This window comes from Mustela lutreola, chromosome 3 (genome assembly GCF_030435805.1).
Source record: "Mustela lutreola isolate mMusLut2 chromosome 3, mMusLut2.pri, whole genome shotgun sequence".
Taxonomy (NCBI): Eukaryota; Metazoa; Chordata; class Mammalia; order Carnivora; family Mustelidae; genus Mustela; species Mustela lutreola.
In genome coordinates, this window is record NC_081292.1 from 171612044 (window position 1) to 171624178 (window position 12135).

A 12135-nucleotide genomic window follows, 5' to 3' on the forward strand; every position below is an offset into this window, starting at 1 on the left:
CTGGGAATAGTAAATTTGAGTTACTATGTGCTCTTAGCTAAACTAAGGGAAGAATAATAATAGTATGTGACATTTCTTAAGCAATTAAAATGTGCCAGCATTGCTGTTAAGTCCTTTATCTACATTAATTCATTCTGTACAATGAAGGTGAATTTCACGAAACCATCTCCATGGAGTTACAAAGGACTGAATTAGTTTTCTAGCAAATAATCCTGAAATATTAATTGGGAGTTTCCCAGCACAAATAAGCTACTCTATCCTTAAATGATACATTCCTTATTTCAGACATTTCAATTTGAATTATGGAGATCTGAAGGCATGTTTAGAGCAGGCAAGAACCTGAAATATTTGATCCCAGAGCTGGCAATAATGAAGAAGAAAAGAGGGTTGTTAAAAATAGGCTTGTGTATATAACAATTTGGGGAAAATCTGATCATGGTAGTAGATATACCTTACCTACCATACTCCTGTGGGTGGAGGCTTCAAAGACCTTGCCTTCCATCATTAAGTACCTTCCAAGTCTTTTTCAGGCCTGCCATATGGGCCAAGAAACCAAACAGTTCTAAGAAATCCTAATTCCACTGGAATTGAGAACAATCCAAAATGATAGTGGTTATATAAGAGATTGGATTAAATATAATCTAGTATGATGGGTGCATATTTAAAGAAGAACTTGGAAGACAAAACTTTAAAACAATCACTTGAAGGAAAAGCTAGTTGTCAAAGGAAACAATTTACTGTATGAGACCAATTTCATGTGACCATAAGAAAGTCTGGAACAGCCCCTGAAAATTGGGGATTAAATGTGCACTTTGATTTTTTTTTGTTTGTTTCATTTAGAACAAGAGTAGTAACTCCTATCAACACTTCCTTTGTTCTTTCAAACTCGTTATTTCTTTCTGTGCCAATCTCTTCTAAAATACCCATCCATACTTCTATTATTCTTCTGCTGAAGTATAAGTTTGCATAAAAATAAGTTTTCTTAGTGACTGTGTCATAGACATTTTAGAAAATATAGAATAATTATCCCCGCTTCTCCACCCTCCTTAATTCATGTATAGACTTTGCTCTGTTGTAAATTAAGTGAAATAATCCTATCCCAAGAGGAAATTAGACTTTGCTAACAAACTGCTTAATTGGTTTATTCCGACTGTATCTTCTCAGTCCTGCTGGAAGTACTCAATAGATATCTGGAGGATAAATGAACAGCATTAAGGTTCCCAGTGGGTATCAATATATCAAATCAACTTCAGCCTTTCTTACCATAATTTTAAGTATTCAGACAAAAAAATATATAGAAGCTAATTTCCTTTTTTTTTTCCTTTTGAACATTTTATCTATTTATTTGACAGAAAGAGACACAGTGAGAGAGGGAACACAAGCAGGGCGAGTGGGAGAGGGAGAAGGCAGGCTTCCTGCCGAGCAGGGAGCCTGATGCAGGTCTTGATCTCAGGACCCCAGGATCATGACCTGTGCCAAAGGCAGACGTTTAACATCTGAGCTACCCAGGCACCCCTGAAGCAAATTTTCAACTGTTATGCCCCAATAATGGGTCCGTGACTAAAGGAGCGAGACTGATACAAAGTGAAGGTCAAGCAAAGCTTTATTTCACGCCAAGCATCAAGAATCTAACCCAATGTTCGGCGACGCACCTCTTACAAGAGAGGAGCGACCCTTCTCTGTTTCACAGACTAGTTTTTGAGGGCAAAGGCCATGCAGTCAGGCCTGGCCAGGCACAGGTGGCCAATGAGATTGTAACACACACAGGAAACTCCACAGTGATGCTAGGTGACCAACTGAGTTACAATTTACCCTAATAGACATTTGACCCAGCCTATCACCTTGGTTGGGATTGGCGCCCAAAAGGCTCCCAAAGGGCGCGGTCCATACTCCTTGATAACCAGGGAGACAGTATGCATACCCCCACCAATCGGATGTCTCCACCTGGCCTGACCCACCCCTGTATTTGAGCTATGTTACCTGAGGCTGGTTTCCAGGACTTGTCTCCAAGTAAATCCCTTGGGGGAAGGGGAGCCGGGACAGTTTAACTTTAATGAAAGCCACTTGCTAAATAGGTCCTTACACAACAAGTAGGAATTTCAGTTGAAGCCCAGCCCTGACTCTTGAGCTAGTCAGATTCCGTTTCACACTATGGAATGGTATAATTGAGTCTCATTTTAATATGCTCCTGTTTTTCTCCTTTACTCTGATTTTCTCTGGGTTACTCACTATGGCTGCATCAACTAAGCTGCTCACCCTAGTTCCCAGTCAAGCAAGGTAGGCAGTATTTAAACAGCTTTGGCTCCTCCTATAGGAGACCTTAGCTTTTAACCCACCTCCTAGCTCCAAGATACCAGAACTTAACTCTGGGCTCCCAAATCTCCCTTGGTACAACCAAAAAGAGGCCCAGAATTCTGGCTCCCAGGCTTGGTCTTCTGCTTTGGTTCTTGCTCTCAGTACCACTCTAGCCAATTCTCCTAGCTCGGCAATCCCTGACTCCCAGCCCGGTGGCTGCCTCTACCAGTCTGTTCACAATAAGAGAGTCCCTATCTCTGAATTCAGGCCTCTGTCCCAAAGCGCCAGAAGGACCGACCTCTTACATGACAACTGCCCACTTGCCTTCTCAATATCTGAGCCACATGCCCCCAGGAATCTGTGATCTACTGCTGGCGCAGGATAATAGCTGGATCTGTAACCGCTTGTTCAGCAAGCTGTAGCTCTTGATTTAACTTTATACTTGGGTCAGCTCTCTCAGTATCTGATGCACTACCTCAAGAAGATGTCTGGTAAGGTTACAACACATTCCCAACACCTGCCTTCATAATGCCCTGAGAAGCTATCATACTTGTCTAGTCTTAAGATAAAACCACTAGAATTCTGGGGCACCTGGGTGGCTCACTTGGTTAAGCACCTGCCTTCAGCTCAAGTCATGATCCCAGGGTCCTGGGATCAAGCCCCGCATCAGGCTCCCTGCTGAGCAGAGAGTCTGCTTCTCCTTCTCCCTCCCCTCACTGATGGTTCATTCTCTGTTCTCCACAATAAATAAATAAAATCTTTAAAAAAATAAAAACAAAACAAAAAAACCCACTAGAACTCTAGTTAATTTTTCCTAAGTTGTCTGTTTTCTAAGAATTAATACTAGGCCTTTGGTCATTTCAATTGATAAAATCATCCTTTTTACCCATGATGGCAACTCAAGATACTACCTAATGCTAAGGCATGTATTATAATTTCCTGGATCTATGTTGATTTTTATGATACTTGACAATATCTAGCTATAGATTTAATAACTCTCTTCTTTAGATCTCTGAAATAACAAATAGCAATGAGATCATGAAATAAGAAGAAACGAATCTGAATCCCAACTCAGCCATTCCCTACGTATATATTACCTAAACAAGTAAAATGTGTAAGCTATGACTCGAGTTTCTCATTTACAAAACTGGGATAGAGACAACAGCAGACTGAATGGTGTGGGGGCACTAAATACAGTTCCTGGTATACAGTAAGCACTGAAAAGTTAGCAATCATCCAGCATCCATAGGATCTATATATGCTTACTTGTGATGTACTATCCTGGAGTATTAAAAGAAGGAAAATAACAGGATAAGCTTATTATAGTTAATAAAAGATGAAGGACAAGGTTGTTTAATGAGTATGAGTGACCTTGATGGGACAAAGGAAAGAAAGGGAAAAAGAAAGCGAGTACAAGAGGCAGGGCGAAGATCAGATCAATTGCAAATGGAGGGGCATTTACAGAGAAGAGCAGTATCTGTGGGCTTCTGCAAAAGGGGCCAAGGCTGTTGGTCTCCCTGGAGGGCAGGAGCTTCGGAACTGCTTTCTTTACCAGTATCCAGGGAGCCAGGAGAGGGGCCGCAGCCCTCAGCCAATGACATGGCAGAGAGAGCCTTACCCCACATATTCCTCTCTGAAAGTGGAAATGTCCACAGTCCTCTCTTGCCCAATTGTTCTCAACCCAAGGTATTCTCATCCTTAAACAAAACCAAACCATCCTTCAAACCTCTCTGCAAATATAACCTCCTCTAGAAAATCGTCCCCAGTTCTCACAGAGTGTGGTACTCCCATGACAACATGTATTTCTCTTGCTATTTTGCAAACCATACTACAGTTGTTTCCATTCCCATCCCAGCCAGCCGACAAGCTCCTTAACAGCAAACCTGGGACCTTTTCCAGACAGTACCTCCAGCTTTAAACATGGGACAGGCTGGCAGGAGGAAGAGAAGCCAGTAGGTACACAGTTCTAGGCAGAATCCCCAGGATTCATGAAACAGCCTAGTCCTTTGGAGGACATGTCTCCCAGACTTTGAAAACCTGAGGAAAACCACAGACCCTCTCCCTAGAAAAACGCACACGTACACACACACACACACACACACACACACACACAAAAAGAGACAAGGGAAAAATAAACCCTACAAGAGCCATAAGCTAAAAGTCATGAGATCTGGGTTCCACTCCCTTGTCCTGCCAAAAGCTCCAAGCTCTCAAACAAGTCACTTAATGTCCCAACTGGCAAAGTGAAGAAACTATCTTTTGCCCCTCAACTATCCTTCTTGAGATGTCTGTAATAAAAACTACACACGTATGCTATAAACATGGAAGAATTCTGAAATTAAAATTGTTATATAAGAGCGAATTATTGTTTATGATTGCCTCACAGCTTGATTCTTTCACAGCTATCTATTTTGCCAAAAAAACATGCTGTGAAAGAAATTGACTATTTACTACTACAGCTAAAAGAATTGTTGTTTTTTTCTAAAACCCCAAAGGCCCTGTAGTTTACATACCCAAGAGGGGTGAGCAGCACAACAAGCATAAAGAAGCAAAGATGAATAATCCAATTAATTCACATTCGCTCACACCATTGACTACAAATTCCTCTGATAACAATATGCTTTTGTACTAACAAACCTGTAATACAATTGGCCAGTATGCTTTGAGATGTTTATATCCTACATGTCAGGGATGCTTGAGAACAGTCTGAATATTCTCTTCTCTCTAGTTTGACCCTGTCACCAACAACTGTCACAGGTCTCCCCGCTTCAGAATGGGAAGCTGTGAAATACTCTTAACTAATGAGGCCTAAGGGATATACCTAATGGGCTTGCTTATATGAAAAGCAATTATCAGGCAGTCACTGTGAAGACCCTTAGGAGCTCCACAGAAAAGGAATAAGCAAGGAGCCCTTGCTTTCTGAAAGCTAAAGAGGGCTTCACTTCCCCTCATCTACTACCAGCAACTCAAAGGGTCCTCCTTGCCAGTCTAAGCCTCACTCTGTATCCACAGCAATCCCCACCCAAGAGGATGTTATCAATAAAGACGGGGCTCAGGATCCACTAGATCAAAATACATCTTCGTAGACCTGAGCAGATCCCATGGATTCTGAAAGCCTGAGGTTGTTGACACCCATTTCACTGGACCTCTGCCCCTCTACACCCTCAGAATGCATCAGCCTTTGCTCTAAACCAGGCACAGCTGGGAAATTTTGTTTTGTTTCACAAAAGTTGTCTATTGAATGTTTGCAATATGTGATATCTGCTATTTCACTCCTGATATTGGTGACTTGTGCCTTTTTACATTTTGTTAGTTGTACCAGAGGCTTATCAATTTATTGACTTTATCATAGAACCAGCATTTTCTTTTTTAAATTTTATTTTTTTTTAAACTATCCATCAAGATCATGAACATGTCCATCACCCTCAAAGCTGCCTTGGGGCCCCGTGGTAATCCATCTCTCCTGCTCCTGCCCCAGGCAACCAATGATCTATCTGCCTTTTGTCCATACAAATTAGTCTGCATTTTCTAGAGTTTTATATAAATGGACTTATACAGAGTGTATTCTTTTTTGCTTAGCCTTTTTCATCCATCATAATTTATTCTGAGATTCATCCATGTTGTTGCATATATCAGCAGTCCATTGATTTTTCTTTTTTAACTGCTGAGTTGTATTCATTGAATAGGTATAGCAAAATTGGTTTTCATGCTGATGGACATTTGGGCTATTTCCAGTTTGGGGCTATTCAAAAAAAAGGCAGCTATGAATGCATGTACAAACCTTTATGCAGACAAATGCCTTCATTTCCCTAAGGTACATATCCAGGAATAAAATGGCTGGATCATGATAAGGTATGTGCTTAACTTTTTAAGAAAATGCAAAACTGTGTTCCAAAGTGACTATATCAATTTTTAGTCCCACCAGCTGTGTATGAAGGTTCCAGTTGTTCCATATCCTTCTCAAGACTGGTTTTGGTCAATCATTTTAATGTTCGCCATTCTAGCAGTTTTATAGTTCTACCTTGTGCTTTTAATTTGTATTATTTGTATTTTCTTTTTTTTTTTTAAGATTTTACTTATTTATTTGACAGAGAGAGAGAGGTCACAAGTAGGCAGAAAGGCAGGCGGCGGGGGAGGGGTGTGGGGGGAAGCAGGCTCCCCACTGAGCAGAGAGTCCGATGTGGGGCTCGATCCTAGGACCCTGATATCATGACCTGAGCCCAACGCAGATGCTTAATGACTGAGCCACCCAGGCACCCCTTAACTTGCATTTTCTTTTTTTTTTTTTTTTTTTTTTTTTAAAGATTTTATTTATTTATTTGACAGAGAGAGATCACAAGTAGGCAGAGAGGCAGGCAGAGAGAGAGAGAGGAGGAAGCAGGCTCCCTGCTGAGCAGAGAGCCCGATGCGGGACTCGATCCCAGGACCCTGAGATCATGACCTGAGCCGAAGGCAGCGGCTTAACCCACTGAGCCACCCAGGCGCCCAACTTGCATTTTCTTAATGACTGATTATGTCAAGCATCTTTCCTATGCTTATTTGCTATCCCTATATCTTATTTAGTAAAGTGTCTCTTCAAATCTTTAATACACTTTTAAATAGTTGTCTGTCACTGACTTAAAAGAGTTCTTTACAGTCTAGATAAAAGTCTTTGGTCAGATAAATGTTTTATAAATACTCTCTCCTAGTCTGTGGTTTGCCTTTTTGTAACAGTGTTTACTGAAGAGCAAAAGTTTGCAATTTTGATTAACTCAAATTTATTGATTTTTTTAATGTTTCATATTTAAGAAATATTTGTCAAATCTAAGATCACTAAAAATTTCCCCTCTTACAGAAAGTTCGTGCTTTTTACACAAACATTTACATCTATAATCCATTTCAAGTTAATTTCTGCAAATGGTACAAGGTAAGGGTCCAAGTTCACTGTTTTTCATATGACTACACAATTATAATAACATATTTGTTGAAAAGAGATCCTTTCCACACTTAATTACCTTGACACCTTTGTAGAAAGTCAATTAATCATATAGGTATAGATCTATTTCAAGACTCTCTATTCCGCTCTATTGATCTATATGTCTATCTTGACATTACCATACAGTCTTGATTCCCAAAGCTTTATAGTAATTCTTGAAATCAGGCAATATGCGGCCTCCCATTTTGTTCTTCTTTGTTTTGGCTATCCTAGGCCCTTTGCACAACTATATAAATCTTATAACCAGCTTGTTAATTTCTATAAAGAAGCCTGCTATGATTTTCTTTGGGATTGTGCTTACTCTATAGATCAATCTGAATAGAAATGGCATCTTAACAATATTGAGTCTTTTAATTCAAGAGCATGGTATTTCTCACCATTTACTGAAGTTTTACATAATTTTTCCCAATGATGTTCATAGTTTTAGTGTACATGTCTTGTAATTGGTCAAAATTAAGTATATCATAATTTTGATCCTATTAAACAGATACTTCAATAAATTTTTTAATTTCTAATTTCCCATTGCTAATATATAGAAGTAAAATTGATTTTTTTAATATCAAATTTTTTAATTTCTAATTTCCCATTGCTAATATATAGAAGTAAAATTGATTTTTTTAATATCAAATTTCTGTCCTTCAACCTTGGTCATCTCATTACTAGTTCAATTCCTTAGGATTTTATAGGTAGAAAATCATATCATCTGAGAATAAAGAGAGTTTTACTTCTTCCTTTTCAATCTGAATGCTTTTTTTCTATTCTTTACTGTACTGGCTATAAATATCCAGTACAGTGTTGAATAAAAGGGATGAGAAGGGACATTCTTACCTTACCTCCTTCCCAATATTGGAGAGAAAGCATTTAGTCTTTTACCTTACTAAGAATGGTGTTAATTTTAAGTATCTCTTAAGTGTTCTTTTGCCAGGCTGAGGAAATAAACTTTTATTCCTAGTTTGCTGTGAGTTTTTATTATGAATGGTTGTGGACTTTTGACAATTGTATTTTCTGCATCTATTAAAATGATGACATTGACTGAAAATGGTGTTTATTAATCTGTTAATACAGTGAATTTCATCAAATTGCTTTTCAAATAGTAAACCAACTTTGCATTCCTGTGATAAAATCAATTTGCTCATGTTGTGTTACCCTTTTCATATAATACGTTGTTGGATTCTATCTGCTAATATTTTGTTGAGGACTTTTTCAACTATGTTTGTGAGGAGTACTGGTCTGTAGCTTTCTTCTCTTATACTGTCTTTTCCTAGTTTTGATATTAAGGCAATGCTGCCTTTATAGGATAAGTTGAAAAAGAGTTCTTGTATTGTTATATAGGAAAGTTGTTAAGAGATTAAATTATAACAATTCTTATTTAAAAAAAGGAAAAAAAGATTTCTTCCTCTTGCATTTTCTGAAATCATCTGCGTAGACTCAGGATTCTTTCTTTCTTAAATGTTTAGTAGATTTTATGAGTAATGAGCCATCTACGCCTCCATACATTCTCAACATCCCATTAACATGTCTGAAAAGAAATTAAAACTTAACATGGCCAAGCAGAACTCACAATTTTTGCACCCAAACATGCTTGTCCCTAATATTCCTCATTTTAATTAATGACATCATACTCACCTATTTTGCTTAAACCAGAATTTAATCCTTGTGTCCTCCCTCTTTTACTCATCCTACTCCTCAAATCCATCTTCAAGTCCCATCAGCTCTACTTTCAAAATGTATCCCTACCTCTCTCCATCTTTACTGTTATGACCCAGTATATGTCTCCTAACTGGCCATGCCAACACATATTGCCCCCCACTACATTCCATTCTCCAAATAGCAGCCAGAGTGATTTTGGGCTAAATAACATCATGTCACTCCCGGGCTTAAAACTCCCATGTGGTCCTTAATCTCTTCTGCTTTAGATATTAACTGTAAACCAGAAAAACAATAAGCTGTGTTAATGTAGCCTGCCTATACGGACTGTAGAAACACTGTAAGAATTTCAGCAAAATCTTACATGCCTAACTAGCTCCAGTGACCTAGGAATTACAAAATCACAAACATAGGCCTCCTGGGAAAAAACACAACTTTGCTGTGTTGAGTCTCAAGGAGGCAGGTTTTTGTCTAGAAGCAAAGGCACCAAGGCATAAATAAGAATGCCGAAGTCCTAAGCTATCCTTCTACAACTTGACAACTACACCTTCACCTCCAAACTACTCTCATCTTCTCAGGCTTCCTGCCCAAAGCAAGAGTACATCTGATAATACCAGAAAAGGCTATGCTTGATGGGCTTGTATACAAATGGGGTGGGGGTGCCTGGGTGGCTCATTTGGTTAAGCAACTGCCTTCAGTTCAGGTCGTGATCCTGGAGTCCCGACACCGAGTCCCATACTGGACTCGGCAGAGGGTCTGCTTCTCCCTCTGACCTGTCTTCCACTCGTGCTCTCTCTCATTCTCTCCCTCTCTAATAAATAAATAAAATCTTTTAAAAATACAAATGGGGTGAAAAACAAAGAAAATAATTCAACAAATTTATTTAATCATATGTTTGTTTTTTTAGCCATCCCTTGCCCAGCCAAGGTAGGAAGGATGCTGGGCAACTTGGCCTTGCTCTCTTTGAATCAACCTCATCTACCTCTGCAGAGCACCACAGGTGCTCCACTGTGTGCTCTCCATTCCTATTGTTTCCAACAAGTCAACACCTTACAGCTGCTCTGGTCAGCTCTAGACTCACCCAATTTGCTAATTACTCTTCTATTTCTATTCTACCCATTCTCACTCCTTAAGTCAAAGGAAACCACCATCTTTCTTGTTCCTTCTATGCATCATCTTCACTCTAATTCTGCCTCTTTACTCCTTCAAATGACCTCTAGGAATACTTCTTTAGTCTAACGAGGCCCTAATGCACTCTTCTTGTCTTCTTAGATCTCAATAACACTGTGCTACATGTGTTCCAGAAAAGAGGAAGTGGCCTAAATCAATCTACCTTCCTAGGACCTGGAACCAACCATTAGCTGTGCTTTTGGGAAATCAAGGGAGGATATAACCACAGCTGGCAGCAACTGGGGTGGGCTAGGGGATCAGGACTAGGATAACGGACTCTTATAAAATGCTCTGCACTTAACTTCACAGCATTAATCATAATTATCCTTAATCTGTGTGTGATTAATACCTGTCTCTTCTTACCTGCACTCCCCATCAGACTAAAAGCTCCATGAAGGCAAGAGCTATATCTCTCTTGATCATTATTAACATACCTACACCCTACAAATGCCCATTCTAAGTCAGTTACTCTAGCCCTATCAGATAAAAACAAATTTGTCTTGACAAAGCTCTGATATAAGGTAGTATTTCTCCTATTTTTGTAAAAGCTAGTAATAAAAACTGACATTGCTTGAACTGCTACCATGGGTCAGACACCATTTTTACATGAATTCTCATTTAATCTTCATGACAAACCCATGAAGTAGGTACTATAATTATTCCCATTTTATATATGAGGGCTTTGAGGCACAGAGGGGTTATATAATTCACCCACGGTTATACAGATGAGTGGCAGAAATGGGATTCAAACTCAAGGAGCCTAGCCTAAAAACCCATTCTACTAATCCCTCCAGTACCTCTCAACTGAAGGCACTATATTCCTCAATACCAGTGAACTGAGACAAATAAAATAAAAGATCTGAAGAAATGCTATAAAGAAATACCCAGATTTGGACCCACAAGTTGCCAGTTCTACATGACAATTCAAAGAAACTGCTACTATAAATCATTCTAGTGCCTGACCTTTATTTAAAACCATAGTCAAAAACCACATTTTTCTTTGCAATTGACAGACATATATGGAGCCTGAAACCCAGGATATTTTCCAGTTAAAAACATTTTCTTCTGCCACCAGATCTCTGCTTTATAAAAAGAGAGGGTCTATTTTTGTCTGCCAAGGGAAGCCCAATCACCAAAGTGGAACCTACAGAACGAGGTACAAGTCGCCCAGGTTTTCCTGTAGAGGAAGCAAGAACATGTGAAGACTGCCACCATGCCCATGCCTTTGTCTTTTCAGTTCTCCCATCATTAAATGTGGGAAAGTAATACATGACAGAAGTTTGAATGTACCCTGTAAGCTTTTCTTCTATCCTAAAAATTATCAGAAATCAATGCAATGCATATGACAAAGAAGACAGATCACAGAGAGGGAGCAAGGAGAACAACTCAAATCATTAGATGTCTGCCCAGCAGATGCTTCGAAGTTCCAGGTACTGCATGGCCTGCTTCTGAGGCAACCACAGGACCAGAGGGGTCTGTGACTGCTCCAATTTATGATGTCTCATGGATGCACCATGAATAAAAAGGGCCTGAGAAAAGGTTATTATTAGAAAAGGAAAATTTAACTCACCTTCCATTGCTCTTCTGGAAGCAGCTTCACGACCACCAGATCCCCATTCAAGGCTCTATTACGAGCAACAACCCCATCGATAAAAATGTCTCGATCACCATCCTAGGTTGGAGAGAGAAAATAGTCAGCTTACCAAGACCTGGAACCAAATATTACTTCTTTGGTTTAAAAACTGTAGACTCTATTATAATCTGTCCGCGGGCTTAATAAGAACACTAAGAGGGAAATCAGTCTCTGGAACTAATAGAAATGGGGATGAACACATAAAAGCAGGTTAAAAGAATGTTAAAGAAATTTCAAAAACATAAGAGAAGATCTCCTACAGTCAAGCCAAAACCAAACAAAAATAAATAAAGCAAAAAACTGAGACTACATGCTTTCATAACTGAAATGAGAAAGGAGTAAGTTATCCTTCCTTGTTTTAAACAAAGCATGATGATACCTTTTCTACACTAACTGAATTTTTTTAAGTATCAAA

General features: G+C 39.2%; 1 protein-coding gene across 2 annotated transcripts in view; it reads right to left on the bottom strand.

The window, feature by feature from the left end:
- The window catches only part of DIS3L2 (DIS3 like 3'-5' exoribonuclease 2), a 366764-nt gene that overhangs the window by 275918 nt on the left and 78711 nt on the right, over nt 1-12135 (bottom strand). For both annotated transcript variants that reach the window (XM_059167711.1, XM_059167710.1), the window contains exon 5: nt 11658-11759. In XM_059167711.1, the coding sequence (XP_059023694.1) occupies nt 11658-11759 (102 nt within the window). The remainder of the gene's footprint in view (nt 1-11657; nt 11760-12135) is intronic.